Genomic DNA, 26608 nt, shown 5'->3' with positions numbered 1-26608 from the left:
AAGAGTCTGAGATTTTGAATGAGACTGCATTAAACCTACAAGATCAATTTAGGGGGAAAATGGCATCTCTACCATACTGAGTCTTCTAATTCATAAACATGGTAAATATTCCTCCATTTATTTAGGTGGTCTTTCATTTTTCTCAGTAATATATGCAGTTTTCTGTATAGAGGTGTAGCATATCTTTAGATAGATTTATTTATAGGTATTTGATATTTTCCTATTATAAATGGTATCTATTGCTTTAAAACCAACCAACCTAAAATTTAATGGCTTTAAATGACCAAAATGAATCTATATACTGGCTGGGAGTTTCTTCTGGCCTTGCCTCAGGTCACTCGTGAGTCTATAGTTATTTGATGGCTTCTAACTGGGAAAGTAGGAGGTTGAAGATCCAAACTGGCTTCACTCATATGTCTTGCACACTGGCTGTCAACTGGAATGCCTCTGTTCTCTCCTACATGGCCTCTCATCTACCAGTAGGCTAGAGGTCAAATAGTTTCCCAGAATTTATCCCAGTTTTACTCTGACCACTATGATGGCAAAAACAAAAACCACTTTAGGACTAGTCTTGGAAGTTACACAGCATTGCTTCTAAACTTGATTGGTTAGAGCAAATCCCAGATTTAAGAGATGGTGAAATGGACTCTGTCTCTTGATGGGAAGAATAGCAAAGTCACGTTGCAAAGGGGTGTGGCCACAGAGAAGCATAATTCATTGGGACCAGTATTGCAACAATCTACCTTTGCTTCTAGTAGACAATGATTTCTGAAGTCTTTTCCATGATGGAAAAGACTGATAACCTGGACTTACTAAAATTAAAAACTGTGTTCATCAAAAAATGCTACTAAGATAGCAAAAATGCTAGCCACGGAGAATTAATCTTTGCAATACATATATCCAAAAAAGGGCTTGCATTTAGAATAAAGAGCCCCTACAAATCAGTAAGAAAAACCCAATCCATTTACAAAAATGAGCAACATACTTGAAGCCACAATTCACAAAATATCTAAATGAGACCCATAAGAAAAGGTTCTCTAATGTTAGTCATCAGGGAAATGCAAAATAGTAAGTATCATGAAATACCACCCTACACTTCATTTTTCACAGGTCTATACATGTCATAGATATTTATTACTTATTAAAGACCCATCTCCTAGAAAAATAATTCCCCATTGTATGCAGTTTGTATGAAAGAGGTAGGCTACCTTTTGTTCTTTTGCTGCTCCCAATTGAAAACATACTGGATTTACTCTTAGGGAAGGAACAGAGCTACTCTGTTTTCAGTGCCACCTTTCTTCGGAGGTGCTATCTAATTTACTACATGTTTTTTTCTCCCGTCGGTTGCACATGTACATGTACACATCACGGGAAAAAGATCACAGCTTTGTCAGAGGTTCAGGATTTCCTAGACCACAATTCTCTAACACACTAAGAAATGTAGCTTTGATTTTCCCACTTGGAATGCTGGCAGCAGTGATATAGTCTCCACAGAGAAGAATTTTACAAAGCTATGGTTTTCCATTGCGCTGTTAGAGGGCTGACTTTTAAAAGCCAAAGGTAGGAATTTGCTGGACAGAGAGCTCAAAGAACCTGCTGCTGTCTGGAAAACCCTGAGGCAAGTGCTAAGAGGTCTTTTCTGTCTGGGCTATTCTGCTGCCAGGATTACCCTTCCAGTGTCAAGAGCAAACCACTTTTCGCACATGGTAAAAAAGAGACTGACCTGCTCAGCTGCTTCTCTTTTGGCATTGTATGTATCCAGGTGTTCTTGTAACTCCAAAACCCCAAACTTGAGTGTTTCCAGCAAACCACATGACATTAGCTGGCAAATCAGAAACATTGATCCAGGTTACCATTTCTGATCAAAATCACGAGACCCACAAAGTCATGAGACTTTTCAGTCACGGAATACCTGTTAGTTGGTTTTCGGACATTCTCTTACTCTACTGTGTCCCATACTGAGAGCTGACTTCTCACTGAAACAGAGTAGGAGTGCAGCGGGACTTGGGAAGTGTCAGGAAGGACCAAGTGTTTTCAAAGACTGGCTAAGACGAGAAATGTCATGCCAGACCAGTACATCAAAGGTTTCAACCCTGAAGCTTGTTAAACCTTAGTTCTTTAAATATCTTAATATATAATCTAGAAGTGTGCTTGGAAGTAAATCAGGAAATGACCACGGAGGCCTGTGTACTTCATGGGGGGAGGTTTAGCCATCTCCTACCCATTTTTATTTAAGAATAAAAAAATTACCCATCTTTACAGCATGGCTTTTTACCTCCATTTAGGACTCTGTGGAGGGTAAGGGCAGGAAGGGGTCAGAATCAGAAATAGTCACCAGTTGCTGCATCTAATATACTAGAATTATAGTTTGCCAAATATATTCATGTTGAAAATATGAACCTTCACACTATAAAGTTCAGAATTACTTAGAAAAAAAGACTTTTACTGAATGATGCCATTCAAATGTAGTCTTTATAATAAATCTGCATGTAAAAACTTACTGTTTCAGCATCCACAAAGACTGTTGGGCATTCTGAACACATCATCATCACGTCCAAGGAGCTTTTAAATTTGGTACCAATGCGTTGCAGACTCTCACCAAGAAAGCTGACTGTCTCATTAGTTATTTCTCCAAACTTTCTTTGTATTGTCTATGGGGAAAAGCAGAAGAAAGAGTTTAGTGTTTCATAAGAAGGCCTTTTTCACCTTTAAGTAAAGAAGCATAATAGGGTAGACTTTTATTTTAAAATTACAATGATACATAGAATTTTAACCATTGATCTGTAAATCCATATTTTAGGTATTTCCTTAAGAAACAATTTCTATAAAGAAAGGTTTACAAAATAGTATTGCTGAAAAAAATGAATGATATATGCCATTTATCTCCCTATTCTCAAGATTTTTTTCATCGGGGGCAGACAGATGGATGCATGCTATACCTCCTTAGCAATAAAAGTCCTCACCTGTCTGAGGAAGTTGGTCATCTAAAGTTATTATCCAAAAGAAACGTTCAGTTAATGTAGTTTACTCTACAGGCTGCCATCTGGCTTAACGTTAGGTAAAGTCATAGAAGTGCATTAAGAGTAACATCTTCTCAGGGTCTAAGAATATTCATTTCCATGAAACGATCTGACACTGCCTGACTCATAGTAAGTCAACCAATTAAACTGTATTATCAGTAGTATAATTATTATATCAATGGTTAAAGTATACTTACATATGTGTTCACTGTTAGGTGGCATTATGATTGATTAAAATAAAAAATATGATCAACAGTTTCAGCCATCAAGAAACTTACAATATCACTGGAAAGAAAAGACTGAGTAGAAAACCAAGTAGTGATGCGATAAGTACAGAAAAAGCGCTCCTGTTAATGAACACTGAAGAACTTCCATGAGAGAGCTTCGGTGAGAAAATGTATTTAGCTGAGTCTTCCAAGATGGGCAAATTTGGGAGGAGAAAAGGGAGGAAAACTGCTTGATAGTTCAGAGGATAATGACTTAAATGGTGGCATTTTTCTGTGCCTTAATTTCCTTCTCCACTGAATGCTAAAAATATCTACATTCCATAGTGGTAGGGGTGTGAGAACACTTAGCATAAAGCCATTTAGCATAGTGCCTAGTATGTAGTGGGTACTCAATACATTTTAGCTTATATTGTTATCATTATTGTGGGGGAAGCAACTTTAACAGCTAAAAATTTTAAGGTCCTCACAGAGTCATAAAAGTGTCAATTACTTTAAGCCTTAATTATAAACTGATTTTTTATATATTGACTACAGAGCTTAGGCCTTTATTTCTTTGGTATCCTGATGGTGCCTAAGCGTACTACAGAAAACATATCAGATGTTGTTTTGAAGTTTTATTTTAATTGCCTTAGGGGAGAGATCTGTACGGGTCATTATGTAATGTACCAGCAATACCACAACGTCACAGTGTCAATGTAAGTAATACCACTAGCTTAGAAAAAAAAATGTGTCAAAGAAAATTGGTAGGAATATTAAAATTGGAGATGCTGATTTTAGAAGAAAAACTATAACTTGATTAGGTAACTGTAATATGAATTGAGAAACCCTGAAGCTCACTGACCTGAAACAGCCGATTAAACACATGAAAAGTGAACACTGCACAGGACCCGTCGGTGTCAGACAGCATCTGATTGACGTGGCAGCGCCAGGCCTCCTCTTCATTATCATATGGCATGGGCTGAAAAGCGGCTATGATGGCAGAAAGAAAGGGTGACGGCAGAGGCGACATCTGTACTTCTGGAAAACCATCTTGCTCTTCTTCATCTTGACTGTTAACACAGATATCACAGATATCATAATACTATCTTAGAAGAAAAGAATAGGCTCAATCACATAAGATAGCTTAAGTCATTTGACAGGTTATCTTCATATATACACATTGATTTAGAAAATGTACAATAACCTAAATTTTATAAGAAAGTGTAAATAAGTGAATTCCTGTTCTTTCTAGTTAACATTTTTAGAATTAAAACTCTAATTTCAAGTGACTACCTTAAAATAACCCAAGTCCTATAAGATGTCACCACTACAGATTAATTTCAGTAACTTCAATAAATACTGATTAGAATGCTTTCATTTTAAATGGTCAGTTTTGGAGGCTTTTTATTTGAATAGCCTCACATTGGTGATAATATTTCTAAAGTTTTGATCATGGTCTTTTGTTTTAAGGGCTATGTTAGGTGCCTTATGTGGATAAAAATTTGATTCAGTCTTCACAACCATATGAGGATTAGGTTCTATTATTATTTTGATTTTTAAAGATGAAACAAAAAGCTCAATGAGGTTAAATAATGTGTCTAAGTTACTGGGTAAGAAATGACAGAGCCAGAATTTGAACCTGGGACTATGCTGCTGTTAGCCAGGAAACATACAACTAGCTCAGCTATTTCATGAGCACATATTATGTTCCTAGCAATATGGCTGATAATAGATTTGACTCCAAAGAAATGTAAGACCTGCCCATTCATTTCCTTCAAATAATTTATAGCCTATAATCCCAAAAGTCAGATTATACAAACAAAAATGCAATGGAAAAAGATGAAGATGTATTTAGGTAGGACATTGTACAACTCTCAGCCAAAAGATGAAATATTTGAGTCTGACACTCCATAAAAAAGTAATGTGTTATTCAAGGTCTTAAAATTGCATATTTCACATTACAAGCTAGTAGAACTAGCTATAAGGCTTTACAGAAATTTTGTAGCAACGCATGTGGAAGAGAGGGACCCAAGTAAAGACTGGAGAAAATGATAAAAATTAAGCAGACATCTTAAGTGAAAACAAATGAGATCTTGAAAAGGTTATTTTTAAAACTGTCAGTGTGGTGACTGATTTTAACACATATGCTATAAGCTAGAGCAGATAACCTGTACACTTAGTAGGAATGCTCCACTCTATTTCAGCTGCAGTAATTGGCCAAAGTCAAGTGTTTGGCCTTTTAGAAAGCCAAGCAGCTGAATAGCATCGTTTCTGGCATCCCTGAATTTGTGCATGATTAATGATTCAGTGGTTGCATGGGCTACTGCCATATTCAAATCAGTAATATGAAAAAGGTTTATCACTGAGATTTAATATCTGAATATATATTATCAAATGTAGGTAAGTATTCTAGAAACACTGACAGTAAAAAAAATCTCCAATGTGTTGTATATGTTAAAACTCTTATCACATGAAGTATAAAGGTATAATTTTTGTTTTAAGTAAAATTCTGAGAGATTTAAAAATATCTTTTTTTCATGAGCAACACTAACCTATAATGTTTGAGGATGTGTACACTTGGGTGATATAAAGAAATGTGAGGAAGTAATTACTATCAAGTCAAGGTCATGGTTGGTGAGTTAAAACTGGATGGGGCTTCTGGGGTGGCTGGCAAAGTTCTTTCTTGAAATGGGTGGTTGTTATAAAGGTGTGTGCCTTGTAAGAACCAGTTAAGCTATACTTTGGTGTTATATGGTTTTATGTAGCTATATTTTATTTTACTTTACAAAAACAAAGTCCTGAGCTAAAAAAAAAAAAAAAAAAAGTAAAATTCTGAAATACTCGATGATTATTAAATATTAATTTTATAGAAAAAGTTACTCAGGAGCTCCAAATCTTTGAATGGGGTAACAAATACACTCACAGAGTATATGAAGTTAGATGATACTTTTATAAAAAAATATTAATATTGAACTGCAAATATTTATGAAATTTAAATAGTGGATATAATTCTAATTGTTACAGAATTATTGGTATATGAGTTTCATAACAGCCACCAAAATTTCCCCTAAAAACTATATATAATAATTAATTATTCAGGTTAGCCCATGAGTAAAGAAAAAGTTCCATTTGAGAATTCTTCATACTTTGTGGTAATAAATTTTCAATGTATGGAGCATAAACATTTAAAAGGAGAAACCTAGCATCTAAGAAATAATTGCATTTGCCTATTATAGAAATATAACTTTAAAAATATGACCACTGATTATGAAACTGTAAAAATTTTTTGGATGTATTTCAGATTTATATTTTGGTATCACGGAAGTTCATTCCAATATGGAGTTTAATACTTGGCCATTTGGCATCTCCCAAAATAGATATCTGGTATGCTTCTAATTGTGGAATGCCGATTATGATGCTTTGAAAATGGCCTAATTGTTTTTCTTTATGGGAATGTCCATAATTGAAGAAATATCCCATTAGAGTAAGGCATTTTATCTTTAAAAATGAAGATAGTATGATTCTAGACTAAAACACACAAAGTATGATTACAGACTGAAACACAAAGAAATGAAACTAAGTAAACTGGAATAGAGGGGCACTCTTTGGAGGGAATAACGGAGAGAATATCACCTCACTACGGTGTTTATGATTCTGTATTCTCACCTAGACAGTCCAGAGAAATCCGCTTCTTCTTCTTCACATCTTTCATCTAGCTCTTTCAAAGCTAAGGTAACATCCTCTTCGCAGATGGACTCGGGGTAGCTTTCAGGAGCTAAAGGCTCTGGCATTTCAGTTTCTTCTAAATCCAGAATTCCTTGACACACAAGAGAATCCTGCTGTTGTTGAATTATATATGACCCTTCATCTTCAAAGGCTGTAACATGTTCCTCCTTTAATACTGAACTTGTATCCTACAAAATAATATTTTTCGTGAACTATAATAACATAAAAAATTTTACAACACAATAAGTATTGCCATTCATGTAAGTCTGTTTTATTAAGTGATGTTCATTTACACAGTCTAACTTTTATAGGTTTTTTTTTTTTTTTTTTTTTTTTTGAGATGGAGTCTTGCTCTGTCACCCAGGCTGGAGTACAATGGCATGACCTCAGCTCACTGCAACCTCTGCCTCCCAAGTTCAAGCAATTGTCCTGCCTTAGCCTCCCGAGTAGCTGGGACTACAGGCACAGGCCACCATGCTAGGCTAATTTTTCTTTTTTTTTTTTTTTTTTGTATTTTTTAGTAGAGACGGGGTTTCACTGTGTTAGCCAGGATGGTTTCGATCTCCTGACCTTGTGATCCACCTGCCTTGGACTCTCTACAGGTGTGAGCCACCACGCCGAGCCACTTTTATAGTTTTTGAACCAGTTATAAACTTTTTTAACAATCATAGGTTTAAAAATTTTTGAAATTAAAATATATTATCTATTAGTATATAGAAACATTGAGGACGTTTTTTCTCTTAAGTAACAGGAGTTAGGTGTTTACTTAGAAATATGGTAAAATACCTTCTCTCATATATATTCTAACTCTACACAAGTAAAACTTTGTAATATTAGTATAAATTGTCTCATGTTTGAAATGTCATTTCTTTCATTACACTGGAGCACAGAATATTGTGAATGTAAGTAGGAGAGATGACTGAAAACAGTTAACCACTGGTCCTGCAGGGCTGCCACACAGCAGGAACAGATCCTGACCAATCAGAAGGAGGCTAAACCCGGACAACTAGGACAGCCTTATGATAAGAACTCATTTAGGCTTTGAGCACTGATGAAGCTTCATCCCTGAGCTAGAGTTCAGAAGACATTAGGAGATTTTAGATAATTATACTTTTGAAAATTAAACATATCACAAGCTCACTACCAGAAAAAAGACTATATTCTCCTCATTTGAAGTAAACAGTAATGAAAATATATGTTATAAAGTATACTAGTGGTTTGCCCTTTCTATACATTGTAATGTTACTGAAATAACGTTGCTATGTGACAGACAAGTAGTAGAGGCTCAAGAGATATATATTGGTTGAATAAATGAGCTGCCACTATTCAAAAAGAAAAACACTTTCAAAGCATATATGATGATGGTATCAACACTAGTTTTTAGTTTACATGGGTATTAGTTTAATCAATTTGAAAATAAGTACTAATGGTTACAGTTTTCAGAATAAAGATCAGCTGCTTTTGAGTATTTGGACCTGAGTTACTTCTCAGTTATACAGTAGTTTCTTATCTCTTTTTTATAGATAAAAATAGAATTTTCCTTCCAAAATAAGAAAAGTAAGAGAAAGTCAGAGCCTATGACCCTAGACTAGCCTGGGCCTTCCTTTATTCATATGTTAAACTCATCTATAAAATGGAAGATTTTAACTAGATTCTGGGCTGAGTGTTCAATTCCTAACTACAATTAGTTTACAATCTAATAACAGGGTTAGGCTAATAAGTGAATGACAATAACATATACCAGAGTATTATAAATGTACGGTAAATACTATCAGTTAACATACAAATGAGTGCCGGTACTCAATGATGGCAAAGCTCACATCTGGTTGAGGCAACTGGGGGGAATCTCCTTGGAGGATACAGTGTGTGATGGGCTTTGACAAACATGAGGAAGAAATGGTATTGCAGGCAAAGTGATTAAAAGATACCAAAGGCCCAGAAATACGCCATGAAAATGCCAAGTGTATAAGGGAACACTGGTCTGGATTTAGTTAAGCAGGGAAAGCAGCAAACTCTGTCTTTTCTTTAGCATTAAATATAATATAGTAGAATTATTTCTTAATTCTTCCACCAGCTTATGTTCAATATACTCTAAGGTTTCCAGATGAATTTTCTAAAAAATATTTGGTTATTTGGAAAGATAATTTATGTGACAGTGCTAGAGACATTTCTGTACCTAGAATTTTAAAAAAAAATTTTTTAAGTTTATTTTTTGAGAGGGAGTCTCTGTCTGTCACCCAGGCTGGAGTGCAGTGGCACAATCTTGGCTCACTGCAACCTCAACCTCCCGGGTTCAAGCGATTCTCCTGCCTCAGCTTCTTGAGTAGCTGGGACTATAGGAATGTGCCACCAAACCTGGCTAATTTTTGTAGTTTTAGTAGAGAAGGGGTTTCACCATGTTGGCCAGGCTGGTCTCGAACTCCTGACCTCAGGTGATCCGCCCACCTCTTATACCTAGAATATTTAGTGTCATGACTTTTTCCTTCTACACCAACATGAACATACTATGTTATCTCAACCCAAATTCAGTTCAATGCCCCCACTTTTCATTAGTTCACACCTGCAGTGGATTGTCATTTTTCTTCAATAATAATTTCAAAATGATATTTTATCTGCAATGAAATTTTCTAGTAATGCCTACATGTCATGAAGGAAGTGTTTTTGGGGCTGATAGAATGGATTCCATTGTTTATATGTAGATTATGAGAATCAAATTTTCTCGTACTTTGCCTTATTAGACAATGACACTGTATGCTTTGTTACAAAGAGTTCTTTTCTATAAGGAATAACTTGTCATCCATGACTTGGATTCCAAGCTATCATAAATAATAAAAGAAACCATTTGTGAGTAAATACAAGTGAAGAACTTAATCCTTTCTAGAGATCAGAGTGTAATGTGTGTATATTACAGAGAAGGAAGGGACAAGCAGCTCTAATGTTTTTCATGGCATGAAATGCTTTAGCCTACTCCATTTTATCTTTCCAATATTAACATGATTTAAGGGAAGAAATTCTAATAAATATTTTTAGGAGTGCATTTATTCCTTTAATTCACAAAATATTTCACCCATTAAAGTTAATTATATTCTTTGCCTTAAGTTGCTTTAAAAATATGGTTTTATTTCAATATCTTGGTGCTTTTCTCCTTTTTTTTTTTTTTTTGGTACAAGAAGCAATTTTGGGTCATTTAACACCATTTGGCAACGCAGAGAAAAATTAGGCCAATACATCCAACAGATATAAGGCTGTTATATTCCCTGTGGATAGCCATTCCTTTGGTGATAGTTTTAATATCAGTAGAACTGTTTCTAAATGAAAATACTATGCTTTCAAAATATCCCTTTCATTCTCATCCACCGGTGTTACAATGTATGGTGTGATCCAAACTAGGCACCGTAGTTTGGCTTAATAACTAATAAACTTCCCAGCAACGGAAAGGAATATAGTCTACTTAAAATGCATCTCTAAATTCTGTCAGTTCTCTCTTGTAAACGTTTCTCACGTCTGTGTACTCTTAGTCAGGCCCTCCTTACTTCTTGCTAATATTCTTCTAGCTTAGCTCCTTCATCTCCTCCAATCCACCCTCCATGCCTCTGTCTTAGAGACTTCACCGACACAATGAGACTGCAGCCCTCCTATGATGATCCCTCACTGTAAGCTCTCTGTGACAGGAACTAGAACCTACTTTCCATTTTCGACAAGAAAGGCCAAGGTTTTAAAAAATAATCAGATCATGTTCTTCCATGGTTACCTGCTGCATGGCCTGTGACACGTGTCATGACAGCGCCTTGACCCACCCCTCTCCTTGTTCACTGCGTTCCAGCCTGGCCTTCATATATATCAGGGCCTTTTTAACAGCTGCTTCCTCTGCCTTGAACCTTCTCTCTCCAAATCTTCAGGGGTTGAGCTGCTTCTTGTCATTTAGGTTTTACCTTAAATGCTACCCCTAACTTTCTCCTTTACTCAAGTCCACATTACTGTGAGATGTTCTTAGTATGATGAATAAGATAAGCACTTCCTGACATATTATTTATATTTTGTTTTACCTGCTTATTATCTGTCTCTCCTACTAGAATGAAGCTCCCTAGCACCAGAGGCCTTTATCTGTGTCACAGTTGCCATGTGCCCTGTACCTAGCCTAGTGCCTAGCATGAGGTGGGCGCTCTGTAGATACTGGCTACATAAATGAATGATCACATGGTGTGTGCTTCCATCTTGGTATCTGGTACAGTGCTTCTTATTTAACAGGGATCTCTTGAAAGAATAAAAATGTCTATTATCTCAAGATGAAGTCTGAGTCTTTCGTGTGGCACACAAGACATCTCCTGTCTTAGACCCTATTCATTGCTCCTACTGCTCTTCCATTTTATTCTCTAGAAATACTGAATTTCCTGCTTGTAGCTGGACACACCATGCTATTTCACACTGCCATCCCTTTCTACATTGTATCCCTCTGCCTGGAATGTCCCAGTTGCCATGAAACCTGCCCTTTCTTACCATCGCCCCCAGTGCACAGCTGATTACTTTCCTCTCAGTTTTTGTAAAGCCTTGAACATATTATTGAATTTTCCATATTGAAATGCATTTTAAAGCCTTCTCTGTCTTCCTTAATAGACAGCAAGAGAATGTTATCTGAGAACAGGCCCATCTATGCTTTATTCTTCTTTCTAGCACCTAGCTGAATGCCTGGCATCTACTGAAACCACAATAAATTATTTGTTGAATTATCTAAACTTTAGCCATATTAGTATGAGGATTTTAAAGATGGCTTGCTAATAAGGAAGCCAAAATGCCTTCATTTCAAAATGTGTCTACTTACTGTTCAAGTTCGAATATGTACAAAGTCAGCCTAACAGTTCTGTGAGAGTGTTTTATCACCTTACAAAAATAAGATCTGGTAACTTGACTAGATCTAATAACTAAATTAATTTGATGAACAGGGTCAAAAATATAGCATTTCCTAATACTTACCAAGGAATAAAAAAAGCACATATGACAGCACTATATCAATTACATTTTTAAAAACTGTAATAATCTTAAAAAAAATACTAATACTTACTTATTTTGGTCAGTCATTAGCTTCAAATCTGGTTTACTTCTCACAGGCCTTTCCAAAAAACATACTAGTGGTTCCAAAGTCTTTTTAAATGATTTCATTTAACAGCTGCTAACACAGCTGGCCTGAGGTTTTAATCCCAATCACAGCACCAATCACATAAACCCAACACAAAGCAAAAAGAGAAGAAAAAAACAAAGCGGTCCTTCTAAGAAAATACAGCACAATAGATGATGCTCGCCAACCCCAGAAGCGTCAGTACATAAACCTCATCACGTTCTGCAATGCAAAATGCTCATTAAAAACACAAGATTATTTTTAACCTGTAGGTCATTTCCTTAATCAACTTAAGAAAAAAAAAATCAGATTTGACTATTTCATTTAAAATAACTCAACAGGTTAGAAATACTGGAAACAAATCAATTTCAAAACTCTTTTGAAAGAAAAGCAGGAGCTATAAAAGAGTGCTAAAAAGAACCCAGATTAGCCATGCACCAGCCCCCATTTCTCCCCACCTCAGGCAGCTGGATGTTAGCATTATCTAGAGAAGCCTCCAAAGTTGGGGTCTCATCCCTTATTTGAAGCACTTCTTCTGTTGTGATGCTGCCAGTGGAATCTTGAGACTGGAGAAGTAAATCAGGATGGTCTGGCATTGTTCCCTCAGCAGCAGATTCACTGTTTAACTAAAGAGAGAAACAGTAAAATGAGGAATTCATTTATGAGTCAGTGATTGTCACAAAAGCCACAAGAAACATTCTGTCATAAAATACTTTAGGGGCTTTGTTATAAAGAGCTTCTGAGATTTCCTAAAATCATCTTTCTTTCCTTCCAGTCTATACCAGAATGGGTGTTGTTAGGGTAAGCAGCTAACCCCTCCGTAGAACTAAGTATGCAGTAATAAAGGCTGAATTTTGCTAAACAAAGACTAGCAAAGTGGAAGAGCTCTATGTAACTACGTTAACCTTGAACTGAAATTCACATTGGAGCTGAATTCAAATTTATTCATGGAGGACCAAGCTTTATGTGGCGCGGTTAAGTGAATGGGTACTAGAGATAGACCACTGTTGATTCGAATCTACTGACTAGCTGTGTGTCCTGGGATAAGTCATGTAATATGCAGAACTGTGATAACCATACTTGCCTTGCGTGTTGGGAGGAGAGTTATGGTGACTAATACACATAAAACACCTTGAACGTAGACAGTAAGTGGTAACACAGCTGCTGTTAGCAGCAGCAGCTCATCATTGAACACTTAAATGGGAGAGAGGCAGTTAGTTGAAAGACAAACTGGGGCACCAATGAGATGTAAAAACAGGAGAGAAGACCGGATGTCAACCACAAACTGACCACTTTAGATTTTGCCTAATGCGGCTCAGGCCCTGCCATTCAACATCATTGCCAGCACTTGACTAGCAGGCTGAGTGGAGCAAATGGATCTAAATTAAAGGCAGGTGGCTGAGTGCAGCGGCTCATGCCTGTGCTACCGCCACTTTGGGAGGCTGAGGCGGGAGAACCACTTGAGGCCAGGAGTTCAAGACTAACCTGGGCAACATAGCAAGACCTCATCTCTACAAAAAATTGAAAAAATTAGCTGTGCATATGTGGTGTGCACCTGTAGTCCTAGCTACTTGAGAATCTGAGGCAGGAGGATCACTTGAGCCCTGGGGTTTAAGAATACAGGGAGCTATGGTTGCACCACTGTACTCTAGCCTGGGTGATGGTGTGAGACCCTGTCCCTAAAGAATAAAAAAAGGAGGCATTCATATAAGAGCTGTGTAACCATAGCTGGTGTCTGGTCTCCACTGGTCGCTTCCTTATCACATGTACCAGGGTAGCTACTCCTCGTGCCTTCTCCTTCTTTACAGTGCCGTCTTCAAGTTCCAGCCCTACTACTGGCTTTTGTACACCCCGACTCTTCTGAAATAACAGGGTACTCTTGCAGCTTTCATTTTCCACTCACTCTTTACTTGATCTTGAAAGGGACCAAAGTTGTGCTCTTTCTATACTACACTAACTAGGAAAGAAAAATGGGTAGTGTGAGGTCAAGAGATCGAGACCATCCTGGCCAGCATGGTGAAACCCCATCTCTACTAAAATACAAAGTATTAGCCAGTCGTGGTGGTGCATGCCTGTAGTCCCAGCTATTTCAGAGGCTGAGGCAGGGTAATCGCTTAAACCCAGGAGGCGGAGGTTGCAGCGAGCCAAGATTGTGCCGCTGTACTCCAGCCTGGCGGCAGAGTAAGACTCTGTCTCAGAAAAAGAAAAAGAAAAAGAAAAAGAAAAGAAAAGCAGGTGGTGAATTAAATGGTGTTGGTACGCACAGTGATACCGGAAATATACTATCCTTGAAGGCCTCTAGGGCCCAAAACAACTCATTGTGACTAGGATAGAAGCAAGAGAAGTTATGTCCTAGCAGCTAATAGGTGTGCAGTATCAACCTACTAAGTTTAGTGCTTTTGGTGCTGTCATGAGTAACAACACGGTACTCCATTACTGCTGCAATCCTGTAAATTCATTTCAGTGTGTGCATTTCACCTACGCGGAAATTAAAACTGGAAAATCAGGAAACAATAATTACGAAGTTGGAAGTTAAGAGGAAAATGAGAGCAACTGTTACTGTAGGAGAAGGGAACTGTATACCATTTGTGTGCGTGAGAGTATCTGGCTTGCTGTAAGGGCTTCTTCTTCCGAGGACTCATCTGTATCCTCCTGGTTGGTAAGGTTCAGGCTGGGGGTGCTACTAGAGCACTGGTACTCCTGGAGGGATGGAGTGTCCCCTTTGTCAATACTGTCCAGTGAGCGCCTGCGGACTCCCCAGTTGAAGTTGTCCATACTTTCACCCTGGAAAAGCAAGACATGATTTCTAAAATCTCAGATACGTTTCTAAATGTACTAAATGTAATATACCAGAAAAACATATACAAAGATGAAAAATACTTAATGAATTATTAAAAGCAGAGTTTCAATCAGCCCTTCAATTTCTTTAAACTGTTAACACACCATTAAATATTGATATTTTAAAAGATCACAATTATTTGGTTGACAACCTGTTTTAACTAAATAATTTTCTTGACTTTCTATCTTGTATTACCGGGGACCAATTAAATCTACTATCTAAGCCATTTCTATTCTAATACACAAACATGAATGAGACCACAAAGAAGACAAATACATCACAGATGACAACAAATAAACAACTCACAACACCAGGCTGCAACTTACCTGCAGCTCCTGGTTAGCAAAAAGGAAAACACACAGAATTAGAAAAAAACGAAGACAAACATTTAAATATACACTACACTTTTGGGGAAAACTCTTTGTGATTTCTCAAACCCAAAGACTGATTCAAGCTCTGGATTAAGCTTTGTGCAGAAAGTCAACATATGATTCAAACCTTTTTTTATGCAAAATATGTTGTGAAAAAGTCAGAGACAGACATTTAAAACAACATTTCTATGATACACTTTGGCAACACAAACTTTAAGAAAATCTTCAAGATTTACAAAGGTTTAATACTTAGTACAATGCAAAAACTGACTTCAAATACCCACACGCAGTTGACAACACACAAGGTCACAATTACTTTAGTCAGTAGGTTAAGCTCTGGCTAAATTCAATGGTCATTTTTTATTATAAAATATAATTTACAACCAAGATCATAGCCATCAAAACATTAACTGTTGCCAATTTCAGAAGGTCAAGAGGAAATAAGACAAGTTTCACTTTCTCCCACTTAAGGATTTATATAAGTTATGTCTCTGTTATTTTAAGCTGTTCCTCCTTTTGTAAGGATATAATCCTTACAATTTTTCTTAGGCCTTGATATGACAAACCATACTGAGTTGGCTAGCAAAATATGACGTTTTTTTCTGTATCCCTTTACACAGTAATTGTCCAGATTAGAAGTTTTCAAATCTTTTTGTTTTGAAGCGGAAGAATACTTATTTTAAATGAAATTTTAGATGTAAGTCAACTGTGCAAAACTGAGAAAACCAGAGCTTCTCTGGTTGAAGGTGTCTAGGAGGTTGGCCATTAGGTCCTTGGATCTGTCCCTGCTGTTTCTGAAGGTTCCTTAGAAGCCCTAGGACCCTGCAGGTCAGAGTTTGAAAATCACCTTCCTAGAACATGTCATTTCAAATATTATGTATCAAAATACATAATGGCAGCAGCCCTCAATATGTATTTGGTGAATGAATGAATATGCACTGTGGGCTTTCAAAGTGAGGAGATATTTTATTATAATTTTCATTACTGGTTAAGTTTGTTTTGCAGCAATCAAAGTATTTCCTGTCACCATATTTTAAACAAGACTATATCCAGGTTTTAGAAAATCTGTATCGCTGATTTGGCCTAATTATGAGGGATAAATTAGCATGCTCCATCCCACCCCTGATTACTATGACTTGAATTAAAGACAGAACTACAGTGAACATCCGTAATCCATTCTGACTAAGGTTCTATTAAAAGCCATGTTCATTACCACTGACATTTTGGAGCGCTGAATGAACTTGAAAGCATTTACAGTGCACTTTAAACAACAACAAAAAAAGGCAAACAAAAAGAAAAATAATCTTACCAGTACAAAAATGTCAAGAGCCTGCCTATAGAAATTTAAATTGTGGACTGAAAAAAGCAAATAACTACACAAGAGTTTAGAAGCTGCTCCCGGCCTTCGGTAGGGCAGCAGGTCTCTTCAGCCCATCCCACTCTGTTACCTGGCTGTGCAAGTCTGTCCTATTCCCTACAATATCGTTTTTCAAACGATAAGTGTGAAACTAATTTTAGGGGGGTGACCTACACTTTTTGGGAAAAAAAAAATAAAAGGAAGAGAACAGAAAATATCAGTATGCATAGCATAGAGTTTGGATGCATATTCTTGAAACCTTTATTTTTAAAGGCATATATATAATTGGATGTGATATAAAATATATTAACTATGGATTAGTATCAAAAAAAGGTTTAAAAGGTACTGCCCTGCAAGGTGCTGAATAATACTTGTTCTTGAGTTCCTAGGAACCTATACAATTGTGTCTTTGGGAAAATGTAGTAAATGGTGGAGTATTCTATAGAAGCCTACACGGCTCCTAAGCTGACATGAGGCATTTGTATTACTTGGAGGCAACATGGTCACATCCTCACATCTGCAGGGGGCCCTGAGGCATGCTGAGGAGAGGGAACTTCACTTCCCTAAACTGGTCTTTCATGGACAATGAACAGTGTGATATGGGAGAGTGCACTGCATTTCTTTCCTCTGACTCACCTATTAAAGCCAGAGGAAACATCCCTGCAGGAAGAGGTGATGAATGTGTATGAGATGTGTATGCGTTGTATATATATTTGAGTTATATGTGTATATGAGAGTTGATGAATGTATGAGTAGTTATATGTATATGAGAGTTGAATATATATGAGCTGGGCATGTAAATGAGTTGTATATGTATATGAGAGCTGATGAATGTATATGAACTGTATATGAGTTGTATATGTATATGAAAGTTGAATGCATATGAGCTATATGATGAGTTTTGACTCTTTAGAAAAAGATACATCAAGATATGATATATAGATACTTGGTATTAAGGCATTTTGCTCTTGCATACAGATATTTGTAGACATTTTAAAATATTCATTTTTTAAAAATCGATTTGATATAAACTGTGCAGGTTTTAAGAGACTGCAGTTTGGGGAACTGAGCTCAGCTACAGCAATGGATCCCTAAATAGCCTAAGACAACCAGGATAATCCTATTCTATTTACCACAGTGATTGTTTAAGAAAGTAGCATGTGTCCTAACTTGGGCCAGTGAAGTGTGACAAGAAGTCTGCTAAGAGCATTTCGGAAAGCAACTTCTTTACTTTTCTAAGAACATTTCTGGAAGTGACCCTCACTTCCTCCAAATATTGCTGTGTGTGGGAATAAGACTACCCAGCAATGATGACTGTTTTGCTGCTGTCTGAGGTCCAGCCGACTTGCAGAGAAGGACAGAGCCTAGAAAACTGCAGAGAAACAGCCACAGACTTCACTGAGCCATATCTAAATATAAGCTCTAACTCTGGACTAGCTCAGTTTTGTGGGCTAATAAATCTACTTTTTGAGTTTTAACTTCAATTTAGGAAGCATCTAAATTGACATAACTACCAATATAATATAATCCAGACTAAATCAATTTAGAGGAGAAACCCTTTGAGTATTAAATGAAACCAGGCATTTGAAAGTTACCTACATCATAAAGAAGAAAGTGATTTGGAATGTCATAGAAAGAATCTATCTCATTTGCCAAAGGGGAGAGTTCTAGAAAGCCAAACCCTTTGTGATACCAATTTAGTGCTAAGTGCAACTCTCTTTAAAGTTGTGCTTAATCAACTTTAATATAAATTTTTACCACTTGGCTGCATATTAATTTGTAAAAACAGATCATGCAAAACATTTAAGTCTAAGCATACCCTGAAAATGAAATCCATTTTTTAATTTTATATTTTTAAAGAGAAAAATGAAAAATTGAATGTTCCTTTTCTCTCAGACTTAGTCTGCTATTGACTAATTGTAGTAATCAAATTTAGTTCCTAATTAAGATAGTTGCCTTGTTGACCTTACACTGACCTCAATAAGGAAAGATCCTGTGATCAAATCCTTAATTCTCATACAACTCTTCTACAAATATTAGCATAGAAAGCCTACATCCTTACCTCTGCATCTTCCAGTTCAACATCTAAAAAGTCAAAATCCTTAAAAACACCGAACTGTTGTTCACTGCTATTATCTTCCACAGCTACTTCTTCCTCTTGAATTATGTCTTCTGTTGTAGAAATTAGGCTAGTCTGTTGGTCCCCGACTTCCAGATCTTCATTAGAAGAAAATACAACCTGATGACCGACAAAAAAAAAAAAAAGTCCATCCATCAGATTTGTCACTCTGCATATGAGATACCCCAAGAGCCACTGAAGGCCTAATTCTTCAATGAATTCAATGAGCTTAAATTTGGTCTTCATGTTTAACTAGTTGAACACCTAGTTAGTATGGCTGTCAGATGTCACAAGAGAGAAGATATATTTTTTTTCATTCTGAGTTAATACCATAAGTAAGGTAAATTAAAAAGGCAAGCAAGGAGACATCATTTCTTCATGGAATAACATGATCTTTGAGACCTTGACACAGGCCTTCATGATTACTCACTGATGGATTCTTTGGGAGGCCAGATTCTGGACCACAGAGAGAAAGCACATTCATTAGCTTTTCTCTTGTTCTTCGCTAAAGAAAAAAACAAAAAATTAAAATGTTAGGACTACTGATAAAAGAAGACAAATACTCAAATTTTCATACATGTAACAAAACTGATTCTTCTATTCTATGAATATTCCATTTTGATATTCTTTACGTACCTGGGATAACTGTGGCCTTTTCCAACTAACAGGAACCAAGGCATTAGAATTAGAACCAGAAGAAGTTGAGGAAGTACTTCTAGTGACAGCAATAACTTTTGGTTTTCCATTTCTTCCAGCTGCACTGTGCTGATCACCATATTTGTTTCCAATAATTGGTGTCTACACAAAAACAAAATGCCAGTGTTTGGCAGAAATATTTCAACATAAAAGAAACATAAAAGGGTTAATAGTGCACCTATAATATTTTTTACAAACAAAAAACAACATGAGGAGAGAAATTACTTTGCATGAGGTGGATGTTAACAAAGCTCAAAGGTAATGATATATATTTTTTAATCAAGAGGCTTTACTGGAAATAACTTTGTATCTGAGATTATCAGAAAGCTTGCTTCTATTTTAAATATAATCTGCATTCTTTAAAAACCACCACCTCTACCTTCTCCCACCATGATTATAAAATATGCCCAAAACTCAGAAAACATAAAAAAGATTTACATTTTAAATATTAAATCATGTTTTCTTACCACTCAGACTTAATATCTGTTAAATTTTGGCGCTTTTTCAATGCCTATTGTTAAGTATGCTTGAACAATGTGGTTTAGCAAATACTGAAGATAAGTAACAAAAGGGAACATTTCTATGTAGCTTCTTACTACAACTCTGATGTGTAATACTTCCAAAATTCATTTCAGTAAAAGTTCTATGACAATCAAAAATTTGTTTATATTTGACTTTGTAAAGTGTTTTAAATTTGCATTTGAAAATAAAATTCTAACTCATCTGCATGTCATACGAATCCCTTTATGCTCAACTGATCATCCTTCTTCTCTCCCTAGCCTCAACTACGACTACTTACCCCTCCCTGAACTTCACACACCAGCAAACCTGAGCTTGCTCTTGTTTTCCTAACATACCATGGTCTTTTATAGACCCATGTTTTAGTCTATGTTGCCCCCATTGCACGGAATATCCACTAAGTAAACTTCTAACCATCTTTTAATGATGACTCCAGACTTCCAAGGAGGCCTTCTATTCTACCACCACCACCTCTGTGTAATCAACCTTAGACACTTACCGTGCTGACTGTAAGCTGTTTACGCACCTGACTTCCCTACCACACATGAATCCCTTGGACCATGTGTGATCACCTCTGTACCTTCGGTATATCTCCAGTACTTATGCTTGGCAGGTACTGAGGAATTTTTGATGAAACCAATTAAGTATATAAAATGTTTTGAGAATTTGCATCACTGCTTCAAATAATAAAATTAAATTACACAATTGATTTCTGAATCAGAAGGAAAAGGAAAGCCAAACTTCTCTACCATATTCCCATGCTATTATACACACACCTTGTTAGAAATGCTCAGATGTTATTAACTAAAACATTAGTAACACATATACTTTCTATCTAAAAAAATTAAGTGTAGGATAAATTCTAATGCCAAGATTAAACTGCAATAAAACATTTTTTATCTATATAATTCTAATCAACAAAAGGTAAGTAGAGCTTCGATTTTTAATTTTTCTCAACATTACAATACTTGATCAATAACTTCCTTCTTGAAAAGTTCCTCCCTTGGCTTCTGGAAGACCATTTAAGTAGCATTTCGGCACCAAGAGTGGGCTCAGGTGCCAGAGGGGGAAAATAAATTGTTCTCTCAGCAAGGATGAGAAATCTTTAAATGAGATTTGTATAAATATACAGCATAGCCAGGGTCCAGGGTTCCTTCCAGACTGGTGGGCCCCGCCTCTGTCTAGCCCTAAAATATCTGGCTTCTCAGGTTTCCTTTCATTGTAGCCTTTTTAGTATTCCTTCCATGGTTTCAGCCACCCACTTATACAATACCAAAACCAATACAATACCAAAACTCTTAATTTGTTACATCCACCCAAGTTTTCCTCTAAAACTAAAGATCCCCAAATTTAATTGACCACCAGGCACCTCTTTTAGTATGGTTCTCGAACACTTCTGAGTCAACATGTCCAAGACGGAACTCATTGCCTTCTCCTTCCTTGCTATAAGATCCGTTCCTGCATTCCCACTCTCTGAATGGTATAACATGCATCTACCTGTCAAGCCATTCATCAAACTTTGATGCCTCTTCCCCACTTTCCCATTAAATCCCATCAGTTACTTCCTTGGTCTTTTTGTAAACCATCTCTCTTCCTTCTTCATTACCTCTGCAATTCTCTTGGGACAGTCCCACATTATCTTTCGCCCAAATTCTTCTGATTCCTTAACAATTGTCGTCTTCCCCTCCCTGCTCTATTTTCTATCCTATGAGTAGAGTGATCCTTCTAAAATGCAAACCCTAATATGCCTATGCCAACTAAAAATCCTTTAAGAGTTCCTACTGATTTAGACAAAACCAGCTTGTTACTATGAAATGCAAGAGCCCCATGATCTTGCCCCTTCCTATGCCTTCAGCTTCATCTCTCATCACACTCTACCTGCATTTTTTTGAATTCTGGACACTTCCAACTAGTACAGCATACCTTGTAATGCTTTCTCACACTTAACAAGCCTTCATTCACACGTTCTCCATTTCTGTGCATTTAACCTCCCCTCCCCAAACTGCCATATATGCCTGGTCTAGGATTACTTGTCTTTCAACACTCAGCTCAGATGTTGGCTCCTTTCTGAAACCACTCCTTTAGACAGATCTACATATTCCCCTAGCACTTTTAATTTACTCCAGCTGAGCGCTGATCACAATGTTTAGCTGCTAGGCTAAACGCTGCTGGAAAGTTAAGTTGTGACGCACCTTTTAGATGGGGAATGTACAGTCTATTTCCCCAACAGACAGTAAGCTTTCGGACAGCAGGCCTTCCCCACAACCCCACACTGTTTTTCTAATACTGCGTATGAGCTCAATCAATGTTTGTTGAATGAAAGAATGAATAAACAAACAAATGAAAATTCCTAATAGAGTATCTTCATCATTCCTGAGCATCTTACCTCAGATATATCAAAATGAAAATCTAAGGTCTTCCCAGGCAACTCCTTAGAAACATTATTAAAAATTTTAGTGAAGGATATTTCAGGGGAACCTATATCTCCTCCATAGGTCTTGGGGATATCACTGGGTACGACGAGGCTTGCAGAGCGTGACACCACCAGCTTTAATATGTTAAGGGCTTCCTTCCAGTAAGGACTCTGGTTTAAAGAATAGTTGACACATAAAAGTTACAAATGCACATTCAACTAAGAAGAAAAATTTACTGTACATCATGAAAATATTATTTCTACAAAACACTTGTAAAAATTATTCATTTTTAAGATCCTTAACGAAAGGTCTGAGTTACAAAAGGAAAGAAAACACAAGTTATTTTTTGTACTGTTAGATTTATCAGATACCATATGTGTAATAATGACACCCAACTCAAATCTCTTGCTTTTCTCCCAGTAAGTGCTTTGTAATTGTCATTAATTTGGACAGACTGACACAGTAATTTGGCAGTAGTGGTAAACAAAAGATTTGCATATACATCAACTTTTAGGTGAATAAAGTTTATAGCTTTGAAACTCTAAAATTGAAGTATTTTAAGTCTCTGCAGATAAAAATTTTTAAATAAATACTTGCCTTTTTAGACATAAAAAGATTAAAATACTAAAATATACTTAGGACTTTTTTTCTTGATGGCCCAGGCCCCAAATACTGAGTGTAAATACCATGCTAAACTGATGTTCTCAGGGATTTCTGAGTTGTATAGGGCAAGGTTTTTTCCCTACATATTTTGGCTTAAAAAAATTCTTTTTTTTCTGTTTGTCTTAGTTTTGTATATTCCTGCCAACACAATTTAGGAATGATTTATGAGATAGACATGCATGTAGAGAAGTCAATATTTGATAAAGAATTTATAGTATCTTTCTTTTACCACCCATTGAAAAGAATACATAGAAAAAACTACTTGTTATTTATGGTACCAAAAACCACATCTCAACCTTGTATTATATTATACATGTTCTTTCACAGCTGATATCTGAGGAAAGAAAAGTACCATTAAAACACCAAAAAAGGGAAGTAAAAAATCTTTGGCAAAACTAGGCTAATTGAGTTCATAACATCTTGCTATGAAGACACTCAAAACACAAAATATTTGACAATAAGAAGGTCTACATGACACTGTGACATTTTAAGAACAGCACTGTAAAAAGTAGTTTAAAGGCTGGGAGCAGTGGCTCACGCCTGTAATCCCAGCACTTTGGGAGGCCAGTGTGGGCAGATCACTTGAGGTCAGAGTTTCAGACTGGCCTGGCCAACATCTCTACAAAAATTATCCAGGCATGGTGGCATGTTCCTCTAATCCCAGCTACTTGGGAGGGTGAGGCAAGACAATTGCTTGGACCTGGGAAGCAGAGGATGCAGTGAGCCGAGATCGCACCACTGCACTTCAGCTTGGGCAACAAAGTGAGACTCGGTTCTCAAAAAAAAAAAAAAGTTTACATTTAACAAAATCATGACCTAGTAGAAATAATCATCATTTTTTTTCTGACAGAAATAATTACAATCTCTGGGCATCATGAAATGCTAAACTTTAGGGATATTTTTATACATTATATTGTTGATTGTGTTTAAATGTAAAAGATTATCAATAACTCAATTCTGTGAAATATTTAGATGTTTAGTAAAGCACAAGCCAGCAGCTGTGCTGAGCCATCAGCTAAATATGATCTTGATTCACACATTTACAAAGAAATCTGGAAAAAAAATTGAGTCAACATTTTAAAATCAGGAGATTTTACAGAAAAATGTAGATTTCCAGCTTCTCTAAAAATGAGAAGTCTGGCCACACTGGACCCATATACTAACATGAAAACCACCAGGGGAAGCTAACTTGTGTGGCTCCTTTGAGATGGGGAGTGTGCAGTTCACATAGCCATAGATCTGTGTGCTCCCTCTGATTACCTGCTTGTCCACTGGCAAATTGAGCTTGTGGTTCTAAAGATAAGAACTATACCTATGGTTCCTAAGGTAGTAAATTCAATGTGGTATCTGTTTCTATGTAAAACATAGCACATATTTGGTAAGTTTTTTTTTTAAGGTTTAAGAAGAAAAGAGAAATGTGCTTTAGAAAGAGATATAATTGCTGTCTAGTAAAACCTCACTCATTGAGGGGTAAGACAGAAGATAAATATGGCCAACCAGAAAATCTTCCATTTTTTGGATACATGCAATCACTCATTTTCAAGGGAATGGAAGAGGTAATCTGGATTACATAACTGAATCACTGAAAACATTTTACTACAATTTTATTACTTTCAGATATGAACTAGAATAAATTCCTTGCCAGCTAAGTATTTCCCTTTATAAGTTCTGCTCTAGTGAATGAAAACATAACTGGAGTATAAACACAACATATTAATCTATTAAGGGTGTTAATGAGCTTGTTCTCTTTGATGAGTTGTATCCACCCTATTGATCTGCTCAGCAATGCCTTTCTTAACTGACAGCTCAAAGGTGAAATTCAGCAAAGACCAGGCCGAATTGTCATCATGTACATTTAAGTCGAGTTTTATTTTCTACTTTTAAATATTTGGGACTTTTTATCAGACATATAAAAAAGCTCTAAAATACAAACTCTTCAAAGAGGTTTTCTGTTTCTAAAAGCAGTGTATGTTGACTTATGTGGAACCTTGTTAAAAAAAATAGAAAGGTGTGAAGAAAGAAAGAACAATGAGGCCAGGTGTGGTGGCTCACACCTGTAATCCCGGCACTTTGGGAGGCTGAGGCGGGCAGATCACCTGAGGTCAGGAGTTTGAGAGTAGCCTGGCCAACATGGCAAAACCTGTCTCTACTAAAAATACAAAAATTAGCTGGGTGTGGTGATGCATGCCTGCAATCCCAGCTACTTGGGAAGCTGAGGCAGGAGAATCGCTTAAATCTAGAAGGTGGAGGCTGTAGTGAGCCAAGATTGCGCCAATGCACTCCAACCTGGGCAACAGGGCAAGACTCTGTCTCAAAACAAAAACAAAAACAAAAACAACCAATGAGTCACAGTCCTAATTTCCAGAGTTGTGACTGCTGCAATGTGTATGTGCATTCCTTCCAGTCATTAGAGAACATTACAGAAATTCTTAAAATGAAAAGTAGAAATCATACCAATTCAGATTCTGGTTTTTGTCACATACATTGAGAACATTTTCCATATTGTTAATATCCTAAAAACGACTCATGGTTGAACCACTTTCCTATTCTTCAACATTTAAGGCATTTCCGATATTGTGTGATTGTAAGTCATTTTGAGATGAACAAGGTTACATTAAGTTTTGTGGTCACTCACCTGTACATATTTGCCAATAATCTTTATGATCTCCAGATTAAACTGCTTGGCTGGGGCTGCAGACAGGTCAATGTGACTCAACAGACTATAAATAATCTGTAGTAATGACTGCTGCATACTGGACAATCCTTTTTCTAATAGCTAAAAATAATATTAAAAGTAATATTAAAGTATACTTTAATCAGGTTCAACAAAAACTCAATATTTACATTTAAGAGGCTGAAAAACATAGATTTAGCCTATGAGTTTATAGTTAGGTGAATTAGAAATCTAGAGACAAATAAAGTAAAAGGCAGCATCTATTACTGTTATTTTTCCTTGGTTGAGAAAGGAGAAATAGCTTTCATCTAAATCACAGTGTTTTATTTCTTTAATTTAGTAGGTATTATTTTATTATAAGCTGACAAACATTTTTAGTGACTAGGAATCTCTTGCTTTTGACTTTTTCTTTGTGCCTATCTATTTAGTAATTTACTTTTCTGGGCATAAAGTTATTTCTTAAGCATCAAATAAATATTAACTTTTTATGCTGTTCTAGGGCTATTTTTTATAATCCATATTTTACTGCCTCAAAATTATATTTTAGATAGGAAGCAGAAGTATCATCAAACTAAAAACTTTTCCAGCAGAAATACTTTTATATGCTGTAATTATTATTCTAGAAAAGATTTCTAAGCCCAAAACCTAATTTTGTAGAAATAAAAATTATAACCATTCTCTAGAATCAGGACCACTAAAAACGCATTCTCCATTTTTAATTAGGTAAAGTGTACATTATTTTTAATTTCATGTCACTTAAGGATAGCAAATAAGGATATAAACACTGGACATGGAAACAACCCACCTTTAATAAAGACTTCTTTTACACTTGATAGGAATTACCTATATTTTTATCTTAAAAATTATTATCTATATTGACTCTTGGACAAT

At 36.3% G+C, this 26608-nt stretch overlaps 1 protein-coding gene across 17 annotated transcripts in view; it reads right to left on the bottom strand.

Annotated features, from left to right (window-relative positions):
- The window catches only part of FRYL (FRY like transcription coactivator), a 282324-nt gene that overhangs the window by 10359 nt on the left and 245357 nt on the right, over positions 1 to 26608 (bottom strand). For 16 of the 17 annotated variants that reach the window (XM_054253361.2, XM_078367237.1, XM_078367241.1 and 13 more), the window contains 11 exons: positions 25679 to 25819; positions 22353 to 22550; positions 19388 to 19549; positions 19182 to 19256; positions 18695 to 18871; positions 14649 to 14849; positions 12524 to 12691; positions 6893 to 7140; positions 4089 to 4296; positions 2502 to 2651; positions 1724 to 1822 (listed from right to left, as the gene is read on the bottom strand). In XM_054253361.2, the coding sequence (XP_054109336.2) occupies positions 1724 to 1822; positions 2502 to 2651; positions 4089 to 4296; positions 6893 to 7140; positions 12524 to 12691; positions 14649 to 14849; positions 18695 to 18871; positions 19182 to 19256; positions 19388 to 19549; positions 22353 to 22550; positions 25679 to 25819 (1827 nt within the window). Of the gene's footprint in view, positions 1 to 1723; positions 1823 to 2501; positions 2652 to 4088; positions 4297 to 6892; positions 7141 to 12011; positions 12692 to 14648; positions 14850 to 18694; positions 18872 to 19181; positions 19257 to 19387; positions 19550 to 22352; positions 22551 to 25678; positions 25820 to 26608 lie in introns of all 17 variants that reach the window. The other variant, XR_013533124.1, reaches the window with a different exon arrangement.

This window comes from Callithrix jacchus, chromosome 3 (assembly GCF_049354715.1).
Source record: "Callithrix jacchus isolate 240 chromosome 3, calJac240_pri, whole genome shotgun sequence".
NCBI classification, from domain to species: Eukaryota; Metazoa; Chordata; class Mammalia; order Primates; family Cebidae; genus Callithrix; species Callithrix jacchus.
This window is presented reverse-complemented; position numbering and strand designations above follow the sequence as displayed.